Source organism: Apis florea, unplaced genomic scaffold, assembly GCF_048593485.1.
Source record: "Apis florea isolate Af1SG1 unplaced genomic scaffold, ASM4859348v1 contig_1615_pilon, whole genome shotgun sequence".
Classification (NCBI taxonomy): Eukaryota; Metazoa; Arthropoda; class Insecta; order Hymenoptera; family Apidae; genus Apis; species Apis florea.
In genome coordinates this window covers 1,238,609-1,251,512 of record NW_028256416.1, presented here as the reverse complement: position 1 = coordinate 1,251,512, position 12,904 = coordinate 1,238,609, and the positions used below count along the sequence as shown (strand labels likewise).

The 12,904-nt window shown below is 32.5% G+C and overlaps 1 protein-coding gene and 1 long non-coding RNA gene across 2 annotated transcripts; one reads left to right on the top strand and one right to left on the bottom strand.

Moving 5' to 3' along the window:
* The first annotated feature begins 4,968 nt into the window (after window positions 1-4,968).
* On the top strand, window positions 4,969-11,935 carry LOC100868857 (NPC intracellular cholesterol transporter 1 homolog 1b). Its single transcript, XM_031918875.2, has 22 exons — window positions 4,969-5,308; window positions 5,394-5,620; window positions 5,706-5,836; window positions 5,926-6,061; window positions 6,253-6,496; window positions 6,650-6,867; window positions 6,935-7,033; window positions 7,122-7,324; window positions 8,016-8,216; window positions 8,608-8,812; window positions 8,885-9,001; window positions 9,075-9,255; window positions 9,352-9,479; window positions 9,561-9,818; window positions 9,978-10,141; window positions 10,220-10,335; window positions 10,423-10,565; window positions 10,686-10,876; window positions 11,036-11,264; window positions 11,371-11,484; window positions 11,561-11,723; window positions 11,792-11,935. Exons 1-22 carry the CDS (start codon window positions 5,068-5,070, stop codon window positions 11,836-11,838), a joined length of 3,756 nt encoding a protein of 1,251 aa, XP_031774735.2. The 5' UTR covers window positions 4,969-5,067; the 3' UTR covers window positions 11,839-11,935.
* LOC147658805 (uncharacterized) lies at window positions 6,661-8,138 on the bottom strand. The gene is made up of 2 exons (XR_015291709.1): window positions 7,683-8,138; window positions 6,661-7,012 (listed from the first exon to the last, which is right to left on the bottom strand). It is a non-coding gene; the product is annotated as an uncharacterized LOC147658805 (long non-coding RNA).
* Window positions 11,936-12,904: the final 969 nt, after the last annotated feature.

The window sequence follows — 12,904 nt, the reverse complement described above, 5'->3', positions numbered from 1 at the left end:
ATATATATATATATATATATATACGCGTGTTTAAGCTTTTAAGATCTGTCTAAAATGAGGAAAAGGGAAAGGAGGAAGAGAAGAGAAGAGAAGAGAAGAGAAACGTTAATTAAAAACGTGGAGAGAAAGAAAACGTCCGTGTGGAATACCGTCGTAACATCGATGATATGATATATATATATATTATATATATATATATATAAATATATATCACAAGAATTAACGATATTCGACGTATAAACGCAATGTTAAATGAGTACTAATAATAAGTTAACACGATATCGAGTGATTAATACTTGTAAATTAGAAAACAGAAAGTATATCTATATCTACATGTATATCTACATATATACGTATGTGCGTGCGTGAACGTATGTGCGCCCGTGGGTGTGTGTATATATATATATGGTATATATTATACATAATATATATATATATATACAATATATACAGGATGAGAGTAAATGGTTGTTCATAAATCTAAGGATATATATATATATATATATATATACATATATATAAGTGCACGTATAAGTGCACATCGTGTACGCTTACACTTCTCCTTTACTTTCTCGTTCTTCCTCGAATGAATGAAGAGAATACACAAGAGATTCCGATTCCGAGACAAGAGACGCGATAGAATTTTCAAAAAAAAAAAAAAAGAAGACGAATAATGTATCCATAAATTTTTGAACATCACTTGGAATCATCCTATATATAAAAATTATTACATACACATATATTATTTATATGAATGGCACGCATATACGGATGCATAGGGAGAGAAAAGAAGAAAAACGTTATATTATTTTATTTTCTTCGAAACATTTCATCGAGGATTAACGCGTTGACGATATAAATCGATTGTGTCGAACAAGAGGATTTTGTGTTACAAATTACTTAACTATCCAAGTTTGATCACTTGTTCGATCGTTGAAGCGAACAATGAAGCGTAAAGTTTAACGTTATTTCTTTTCGTTTTCACTTCACATTTATATTCTATTCCTCCTCGCTTTTTCTTTTTTTTTTTTCCTTTCTTTTTTTCGCAAATGTTATCTATATAATCGTTCTTCGAATGTGGAGAAAATAAGAAGCACAAAACGCAAAGTGTAAAGACAATTTATTCCGGACGAGTTTCATCCTATATCATGAATGAATATACAATTTATTTTTATCGTAACGGATCGCATTTTTTACCGAATGTCTTCCAATATATTTTTTCATATAAACACTACCCTTTCACGTTCGACATTACCGATTTAGAATTCCGGGAAAAATTTTTTCGATTTATCCGATAAAATATGTATGTATATATTTCACCCGAACGAATCGAATATGTATAATACATAGAAGGGAAACAGAACACGACCGAGTGTATTATTATGTGCTTTGCGCGACATTCATTTTTTGAACAATGAAAGAATGAGAAAAGAGCGCATTAATCCTGATCTGTAATTTTGATCGATTCGGTCGCGAATCCCATTCGATGACGGCACGCGTGACGACCGTGTGCAACCGGAAAGATTGAACTTTGATTGAACTTGTCTCTATTGCAAAGTCATCTTCGCACATGTTTGTATTTAATCTTATCTTTGCAAAAGAAAAAAAAAAAGAAAAAGAAAAGGAACCCATTAATATTTTTATCGATACACCTGTGTGTAATTTCGATGTAATTAGAACGTTTTAATTGTTGTTAAAAGGAAAAAGTCGTCGATAAGCGCAACGCGATTATTTTAATATTTATTTTTCGTATATTTTATTCGTATATAAAAATAGATACTACTGAAATCTGATGATTGACTCGACTTCAAATTCGTTTACACCATTCGTTTATTCTTCTTCCTAGATCTGGTTCGAAAAAAAAAAAAAACGAACGAGAGATCAAACAAGATAAGTAGCAAGAAAGCTATTAAAAAAAGGAGAGGAGGAGAGACAGGTCGAAACCGAAAGCCGATCGATATATATATATATATTTCTTCCATCCAAAAAAAGGGGAAAAAGTTTGACCACACAGGTGCGCTAATAAAATTCTAAACACGTGCTCAATTATCATTGTGTGTGCTCTTTTTCTCATTCAACATCCATATATACATATATTACGTGCGCACATTAAAACAACATATGCACACACTTACATTAGTAATCGCATAATCGCACACGTGCGCATATACACACAATACGTACGTAATGTTATCGATTAATATATTTCACGACAGAGAAGAAAAATAAGAAAATACCTACTTATCGATTACTACTAGATGTCATGCGTGCGGATTTAAAAAAAAAAAAAAAAAAAAAAAAAAAAAGAAAAAATCTACAGAAGATTTTCCGTTGCTCGAGTTATTGCATTGTCTACTACTACTACTAATACTACTACTAATACTATTAATACTAATACCGATACATACACTTGTATACACACACACACACACACATACACACACAATACACATACACACATTACACGGAAAAAACAGGAACACAGACACAAATTTTATTGTATAAATTTTTTTTGCCGAGATGCGTCTCCGAACAAAAAGTTTGGCATTTCCCTTTTTTCTCTCGATCCGCAGCGTGACAGATCCTACTCATTCTACACGCTCTACGCTATAGATAAGATTCTCGTTCCCCTGATAATGAAAATCGCGAGATGAAAATGTAATCGGCTCGATCTTACGTACGATTTTTTTCAAGATCGAAATCCAGTATTGAAAACGAAACGTTTTATCTCGATGATCGAACGCGATGACTTGACAAAAAAAAAAAAAAAAAAAAAAAAAAGAAAAAAAAAAGAAAATTGTAAACGTTTCGTATTAAATTTTGACAATCAATGCGAAGCTTTTAGACTGCTATTCGTTTCTTTTTCTTTTTTCGTTTCAAATCAAAGAAGAAGAAAGAAAGAAAGAAAGAAAGAAAAGGGAGAAAGAGGGAGTACAGGGATAAGCGTAATAATTATCGTTAATCACGTTCACGATAGCGTTTTAATGAACAACAATAATATTTCGTCGTTATTTAATAAGGATAAATCGAGAAATGGAGAATCAGCCCATTTTGCGAGGAAAAGGAAGAGAGAGTAATAAAGAGAGAATCTTGGACCCGCGATAATTTTCTTTGTGTTCGAGGAGGGATACAGGTTTCGAGAAAACGCGCAAAGTTCCTGAAGATTAAAGATAAACACGCGGCCCCAGAATGAACACGCGGATGAAACGAGAAAAAATGGCGAATAATGGACGAAATGTAGGTGGAGACGTATCTTGGTAAAACATAGTTGGCCTAGTAACGAGTTTCATATTTTTCGCCCCGAATCGCAGTGAATCGTCGAATAATTATCATCTATTATACAATATTATTGACATTATCCACAAATTTTATTGAAATAAAAAACTTTATCGATACCGTTGAACATAATGTACTTGAATTATGACGACGACAACTTCGATACTGTTATATTGGAAAGGGAGTGAAGAGTGGGGATGAAGAGAAAAGGGAGAAGGATAACGAAGAGGGATTGAACGAGCGAGCGAGCGAGCGAGAGAGAGAGAGAGAGAGAGAGAAGTGTACGTATACATGTGCGTGTGAAAGAAGTAAGTGAGAAAGAAGAGAAAAGCGAAAGAGAGAAAGAGAGAATGCGTGAGTGCATGCGCGTAGAGAGGAAATAGATAGATAGAGATGGCGGAAAAGTATACACAAATCGTTCGAGTGGATGTGAATCCGAACATTTTAAACGATCGATAGGATTATTATTGTATAATTATATAAGCGGGAGTGAAAAAAAAAAAAAAGAAAAAAAAGAAAAAAATGCGAAAAAAAAAAGCAAATTGGAACAGGGTGAGCTGTTCGTGGTAATAGACGAAACAAGGATAGGATAACGATACAGTAAACTATGTAACTGAAGTCTTTCCATCTTCTTTTTTTTTTCCTTTCATTGTGTCACGTAAATACGTCTTTACACGCGACTCTTGTGTGCGATGAATCTTGGACGATGAGTGGAAAAGAAAGGGAGAGGGGAAAAAAAAAAGAATAAAAAAGAAAAGAAATAAAAAAAAAGAGGGGGGGGAGGGAAACCTTGTAAGTACGTATAATAAAAAAAAAAGAAAAAAAAAAATACGCGAACGCGCAGTGTAAACCATGTTGTTTACGTTTCCATCTATTGTGTAATTATACATTAGTAATTGAACATTATAATTACGGTAATTCCTTGTATTTATTGTTATCGTTCCTCGGTTATGCGGAAATGTTCAAGGATGATCCATTTGTACAATCATTGAGTCATTAAAATATGATTATTCGGTACCAAAGTTGTTTTTATTCCGCTCCGTTGATCAATTTTCCCTTTCCTTTCCTTCCTAATTCTAGCGAAATATCTCCTGGAATCAAGATGGCGCGTCGATCTCGACTTTCGAACATTTCGTTTCTCGTAATGGCATGCAAATAGATGGAAAAATGCATACGTGTGTACAACGAACGATTCGATAATACCGGCGTATAATAGATACTCGATAACACGATTACGTACGTAATTTATCGAATCGTGTCGAAACGAGATGTCGATAAGGCGCAGGTGTGCAAAGCTTAAACGATCGTTATCAATTTTCCGACTATTATTAATCTGTCACAAATTCATTCTTTTCTCGATAAATTCCATTTCAATTATATTCTCCTACAAAATTCTCGATTCAATTACAACGGCCGACCATCTTCTGTGTCACGCTCAATCAATCGAACGATAAGATGCTCGGCGATAAGTGCCGTATCGTTCGAATAAAATCGAAAACTCGGCATTATCTTGGAATTATTCCTCGATCGAGCATTCCATCTCCGTTCAAAACGGATCATCCATCGACGACCGAACAATTCGTCACAAAATCTTCTCTCGTCGAACTAAAATTTATATTTTCGAGCTTTGCATTACGTATACGTAACGTACGCGTAACATAGTCGCGCGTGTGAAAAGGAAGAAGAAATGGAGAAATAGAAGAAGAACCCAAAGTGTAACCCGTCTAGATCTGAAATTCTCTTTTCGAAAACTGATTTTCTTCACGTTTCAAATTGTTTATCGAAATTATTATGAATCGACGCGGATTACATTTTATTTTATCCTCGTTGTTGTTGTTGTTGTTGTTGTGTTACACGTTACAATTGGCGCGATGTCAAACGGACGCCTATCACTGTGTATGGACAGGAAATTGCGGTTTATCGAATTTAGGCGTAAGTCGCACGTGCGCCTCGAACGATCCACCGAAACCGCTCGATCGCCAATCGAATTCGAATCTCCGTGAAAAGTGCCCCCATTATTTTGAAGGCAAAGGTACATTTTTCTCAACTCTAATCTAATCCCTCGTTCCTCTCCTCCCGACTCTCGTTTTATTACTTTTATATACCCTCCCTTTCAGACTCACCGGAATTGTGTTGCGACGTTGACAATGTTAAAACGTTGCTCCAGAATTTGGATATGGCCGAAGGTATATTCGGCAGGTGTCCAACTTGTTTGAAAAATGCGTACAAATTGCTGTGCGACTTGACGTGTAGCCCCGTGCAAAGCAAGTTTCTCCGCGTAACGAAAACAGGGAATTATACGACGGAAACAGGAATTAGGAAAGAATACGTGAAGGAAATCGAAGTGAGCGATTCTTATTTCATTTTGCTTCCGCTTCTTTTGAGATATAATATATATGGTCTTTTTTTTCTTTTTTTTTTTTTTTAAGGTTTACATCGAGGAGGAGTACATGAACAAAACTTACGACTCTTGTAAGAACGTGGTCATGCCTCAGAGTGGGAAATTAGCTATGGATCTGGCTTGTGGAATTTACGATGCTAGCACGTGTACGCCAAAATTGTAAGCAAAAAAAAAAAAAAAGAAATTACGAATCGCACGAAGCGAAGCGATATTTATCGAGCATAGACTCGATGGAAAATTATTTGCAGATGGTACGAGTATCAAGGTAATCCGGATCAAAATATATTCGTAAGCTTTCGAATGCTTTTCTTCACGGAAATAACGAAAAACGAATCGATGAAATTATGGAATGAATCGGTGAAAACGTGCAACGAAATGTACGAGGTAAGTTAAAATAAACTAATATCTTTTATATGTGTATATATATATATATATATATGCCAAAGTATTTCAAATTCTTGTCCCTCTCTAGTGTATTTAATTTCTAAAAAAAAAATTTAAATTTATTCGAATATCTTTCATAGAATAGACATTCTATATTTTTAACTAACACTCGAGGCTTTCAATTGATTCAGGGTTCATCCCCGTGTAGCTGCGTCGATTGTCCAACATCTTGCCCGGTCGTTACGATACAAAAACAAAATGACGGTTTCCTCCTTTTCGGATTGAACGGTTATGGAATTGTAACAGCAATCGTAATCGTTGCACTCATCTTGATATTTGTGATCGTATATATTATAAAGATAAAAATTGGTTTTTGTTTTCATTTGCTCTCCTTGAGCAAGATATTTCAAATATTTTTCACCACTTGGGGCAAAAGTACGTATATTTTTTCGATCACGTAACATTGATCGATTAATTAACGTTTTTTTTTCTTTTTTTTTTTTTTTTACGAAATATCTATCTCTTCCTCTTACTCCCTCTTGTCTTACGATATATAAATATAATAATGTTTTATACGTTTTCTTACAGCATTCGCAAAATATCCAATAATATTTTTATTAATATTCGTATACATAATATTGAGATTAAGTTTCGGAATAAAATATCTCTCGATAACGAGCAATCCTATAGAGATTTGGGCAGCATCCACCAGCAGAGCAAGGATCGAGAAAAATTATTTTGATTCTCATTTCCAACCTTTCTACAGAACTGAGCAAATTTACATCAAATCCGTGGGTCTCGATAAGGTAAAATCATTCTCTCTCTCTTTCTCTCTTTTACATCGTCACTCATATGATTTCATCACTCGCCTAGATATATCACGATACAACGACTGGTCGTCTCGAGTTTGGTCCAATCTTCAACAAAGAATTTTTGCTCGCTGTATACGATCTACAACATAAAATATTGCAAGTAAATATAATATGTACATATATGTAATAAGCGCATCATCCACGTGTCTCTTTCGATAGATAAGAAATCTAGATGGAACAATTTTTAGCTCGGGCAAAAAGAAGGGGAAGGTTTGGAACGGATTTGCTACGCTCCCGTTCAAAACGATTTCACAGGACCTGTCACTTTGGACTTGTGCACAGTGCAAAGCGTATGGGGTTATTTTCAAAACGATCTCAAATCGTTCAACAAAGTGGACAACTCGAGCGCGTACGAAATCAATTATCTGAATCATTTGTACAAATGTGCCCAGTAAGTGTGAACCAAGTGTAAACATACGTATGAATACGTGTCAAAATTTGCTCAATCTCGATCCATTCGCCCGAAAAATATTCCGGGCTGTTCGAAAAGTAATTTCGTTTCTTTTTGTCTGATGAAACACTATATCGCTTTACGTGATCATGATCACTCGAATTCGACAAATTTACGTAGCAATTTCTCGAGTTGTTTTTATTTTATCTTCAACTTTTAGTTTTAACTGATCTTCGTGATCTTCGCATTTTTAATATCGAAATTTTGAAAACTAATTTTGATACTGGTGTACTGTTAATACATTTTCTCTATAGACTTCGCATAACTTTTGTTTTTGTTTGAAAGGAAATATTCTTACCTTTTTGGTAATAAGAAAGTAAAAAAATGTCGAAAATGCTTCTTTTGGTCTTGCATCTTGTTGTTATCACACACTAAAAGCACAACCGCACAGAATCAAACGAATTTTTCTTATAAATAAACCATGAAATGCCAACTCTCAAAATATATAATAACAACACGGTTTAGAATGAAGTTGGCTGGATAAACGTTAGACTAGCGACACTCGCGTGAAAAAACGAAATTACTTTCCGAACAACCCAATACTTTTGATTATTTTGCATCACGAGTGAAAAATTACTAGCGAGAAAAAAATTCTCGACACATGTCTGCTCACCATTCTTCTTTCCTCAAGAAATGAATATAATGACGAGTGTATGGCGCCGTACAAAGGCCCAGTTTTTCCTGCACTTGCTTACGGAGGATTTTTACGCGAAGGTGAATTTAACTACGCGCCGGAAGATTACATTAAATCGACAGGTATAATCTTGTCATTTCTGGTGAAAAACTCGCTGGACGAAACTGTCCTCCAATCGGCTCGCAAATGGGAACAGAGGTAAATATATAGGGTATTTTAAATTTTACAAAAAAAAAGTTATGATGATGTCGATTCAATAAAAAGTATATATTTTTCATCATTTTAGAATTGTAGTTGATGTTAAGATGAATTGAATGTTATATTAAAGAAATAAATGTTATTGTGAACTTTTCGAATAAATGTATAAAGATATCCGAAAAAAGGGTTTAAACAATATTTTTTCTTTACTTTATTACGGATGATCGAGATTTGATAATAATATTATCAATTTATTTAAAATTCTTCCAAAAATCATGACAAAATCATGACATCAGCTACAATAAGTACCAGAGTCCAAAATATATAGTACAGATAATATTTCATGGATTGAAAAATTGAATTGCGATTCAATCCAAAAATCTTCTTTTAGGTTCATTGACTTTATGAAAGAATGGGACACTAAAGAGAGACCAGAGTTCATGGATATCGCGTATACGACGGAAAGATCGATCGAGGATGAGTTGGAACGATCATCGAGAGCAGAGGCAGTAACAGTGGTGATCAGTTACGTGATAATGTTCGTTTACGTGTCCTTGGCTCTGAGCGAGATAAAATGTTCCGTGAAAGAATATTTCGTAAGTTTTTTTTTTTTTGACTCGAAATGTATATTTCTCGAGTCGAATCGAATTTTTCATAATCGATTTCAGGCAAACAGCAAAATAATGTTGAGCGTCGGAGGTGTTGTCATTGTAATAGCATCGGTTGCTTGCTCTCTTGGTATATTTGGTTACGTAGGAGTGCCAACGACACTCCTCACCATCGAAGTGAGTATCGAAAAATATCGAATGTAAAATAATTTTTCCCGTATACATTCCGTATAATACATATGTATTACAGGTAATTCCATTTTTGGTATTGGCTGTGGGCGTAGACAATATTTTTATTTTGATTCACACGTACGAGAGAAATCCAAAATGCGACGACGAACCCATATGCGATCACGTTGGAAGAATCTTGGGAGAAGTTGGTCCGTCGATGTTACTCACTAGTATATCCGAGTGTTTGTGTTTTTTGATCGGTCAGTTGATCCATAGTTTGATTTTCATAATCATAATATGTCAGTTACTTAATTTATTATTCATATATCGTGTATATCTGTAATTCTTATTTTTAGGAACATTATCGACAATGCCTGCTGTAAATACTTTTGCACTCTATGCATCGGTATCGATCTTGATCAATTTTCTGCTGCAAATAACAGCTTTCGTCTGCCTTTTGTCGCTCCACGAGCGAAGATTCGAGGTAAGATTTATTTATTCTAAAAAGAAAGAAAGAGAAAAAAAATTTCAAATTTTTCAACGAAATTTTCATTTCATATTTCAGAAAACATATTTGGATGTGCTTTGTTGCGTGAAAACGGATAAGAATAATTTTTTGATCGGGCAAAAATTCAATTTCGTGTATACGATTTTTGAACGCTATTACACACCATTTCTTATGAAAACGCCGGTCAGAATAATCGTATTGGTAATATTTTTCCTTTCTCTGATAATGCATATCGTAATAGTGCCACAAATTAATGTAGGATTGGAGCAAAAACTTTCGATGCCCGAAGATTCTTACGTTTTGAAATACTTCGAGGTAATGTTCTACATGCATAATGTAGAATATTAGAATAATGTTCATATGCAGTGTGTGCTCGTATGTACATGTAACTTACAGATACTTACGAAGAGATAATTTGAACAATAACGATAATAGCAATGATGTGATAAAAGATCGATCGATTTCTTTTTCCAGTTTATGGATGATCTTTTATCGATGGGTCCACCTGTTTACTTTATAGTAACACCTGGATTGAATTACAGCAATCGTGTAGAACAAAATATAATTTGTGGTGGTCAAGGATGTAACAGCGATTCTCTGTATACTCAAATTTATTCAGCATCTAAGCAACCTGCAGTGTTTGTATAATATTTTACACGAATTAATTTTTAACACTGTTCACCGATTTCATTGCTAATCAATTTATTCGATCGTAGGTCATATTTATCGAAAGCAGCTTCATCTTGGTTGGACGATTATATAGATTGGTCGCAGATTTCCGATTGTTGTAAATACTTTAAAACAAACGAATCATTTTGTCCACACTCGCAATGTAATTATCGCCAATTTCCACATTTTTTTTCACAATATTACCATTTTAATTTTCGAAATTTTTTTATAATATTATATTTTATCGTAGTCGAAGGATGCCAAAGTTGTAAAATCAATATTACAAATTACAATCGGCCGACCGAGTATGATTTTCGAAAATATTTACCTTATTTTCTTCAAGATATTCCGGACGAAAGATGTGCAAAAGCTGGTCGAGCGGCATATTTTGATGTAAGATTTTTATCTTTTAATATTTCAGAACTATATTTTCACTGGAATTACGGATACGTATTTAGCCAATTCCTTTTATTCTCGTCGACATTTCTGAAATCGTTACTTACAAACTCGCAGGCGTTGAATTATAAGACGGATGAAAACGGATTAATAGATGTCAGAGACAGTTATTTCATGGGATATCATACCCCGTTAAAAAAATCATCGGATTGGTACGAAGCTTTAAGATTTGCCAGAAATATTGCCGATAATATTACAATTATGATAAATAGTCTGGCATACAAGGATGTAACTGTATTTCCATACAGGTTTGCCCATATTTTATTATTATGCTTCTATACATTTTGAAATATTTATTCTTCAATTTTGTCAAATTCGAATTTTTTTGAATTTCTTCTACTTTATCCATATATTGCATATATTGTAATGTAATGAAAATTATAGTATCGATTATTTTTTTATTACAGTGTATTCTATGTCTATTACGAACAATATCTTACGATATGGAGAGAAACATTAATTTCATTGGGTTACTCTCTTTGTGTCATTTTCGTAGTGACATTGATTCTAACATTATCCTTATTTTCGGCTATAATGGTATTATTGACAGTATGCATGATCATCATAAACATTGGCGGACTTATGTATTGGTGGCATATAGAATTAAATGCAGTTTCTCTTGTTAATTTAGTTGTGGTATGGCAACATAAGGATATATATATAGCGCTTATTTGCTAATAACGAATTACATAAAAAAAATAAAAAGTTAAATTCGATTAAAATTTCAACTTTACACTTACAGTCTGTTGGTATATCTGTGGAATTTTGCAGTCACATTATACATTCGTATTTAAAATCAAAGAAGAAAACTAAAATTGAACGTGCGTCTGATACACTTAATTATACAGGAAGTTCAGTATGTAGAATAATTTGAGATTGTAAGTATTTATCAATCTTCTAATTAATAATATTTTTTTTTTTTTTCGTTATAGGTATTCTCTGGAATTACATTGACCAAAATTATAGGAATCGTGATACTGGCATTTGCTAAAACTCAAATTTTCGAAATATTCTTTTTCCGAATGTATCTAAGTATCGTAGTTTTCGGTGCTGCGCATGGTTTGATATTCTTACCAGTATTATTAAGTTTTATAGGTAAACACTTTTGTATGTACAAACACACGTATATAATATGTATATGTATAACACCTTACATATTACAGGACCATCGAGAGAATCAAATCAACAAAAAGAAGAAGAAATCGATTAATTCTTAATAATAAGACGGAATGTACAGAAATTTCACTACTCATTTATAATTTATTTTTATTATTACTATCCAATTAAATAACATTATTTTTTAACAATGTTGATCAATATTTTTCTATTACGTATTTATATATAAAATTAATCTTACCTTACCTTAATTAAAAATAATCTAACCGAATATTAAGTTTAATTAAAAAAATAATGTCCTATTTAAAGGTAAATATAATTTAAGATATCCTTAAAAAATGATCTATTGATCCAATTGATTGAAATTTTTTCTGCCTTCAAAGTTATAGTAGCAACCAGCAAATATAAATACATACATTATCTGTATGAAAGAAAAAAAAAATAAATAAAACTTTAAAATAAATATTTAAAATAATTAAAATCGATTAAACATTATATAAAATATTAAAACATTAAATAAAAGCAATAATCAAATTTAAAAATTGTTCTTTAAAAACCAATAATATATAATATAAACTTTCTATCATTCCAATGATCAAATAGATGAATGAAAAAAGAAAAGAAAAAAAATAAGTTAATTGCTAAAGAATTATCAATTATGATAATATTCGAAAAATTTATTGAATAAAATTATTAATTAAACGATAGTATAAAGACAATAAAAGTAATATATAAAAATAAAAATAATATGTAATAAAAATAATATTATACTACGCATAAAATAGGTTATACAATACCGTATTACAATACACGTCCCATACCTGCGACTTTCATCAGTAGAATAACATCGCGGATTGCGAATTCAACTATCGAATTGGAGAGGGGATATTTACTCGGCAGTTCGATTCGAAGCCGAGCCGAATACGAAACAAATTTCTAAATTTTTGGCTTTATTATAAGCAATATTTACACTTTTGAAGATAATATAAACAATAGTGAGTTTAATATATAAATAAACATATTTGGAATAGAAATAGATATGAAACTAAACTACAAACTAATTTAATCATTTGATTTATAATGAATTATTTGAAGTATCATTATCTAAATTACTATTTTTTTTATTCTACTAAAAAGACAATAAAAATTTAAATATTTCT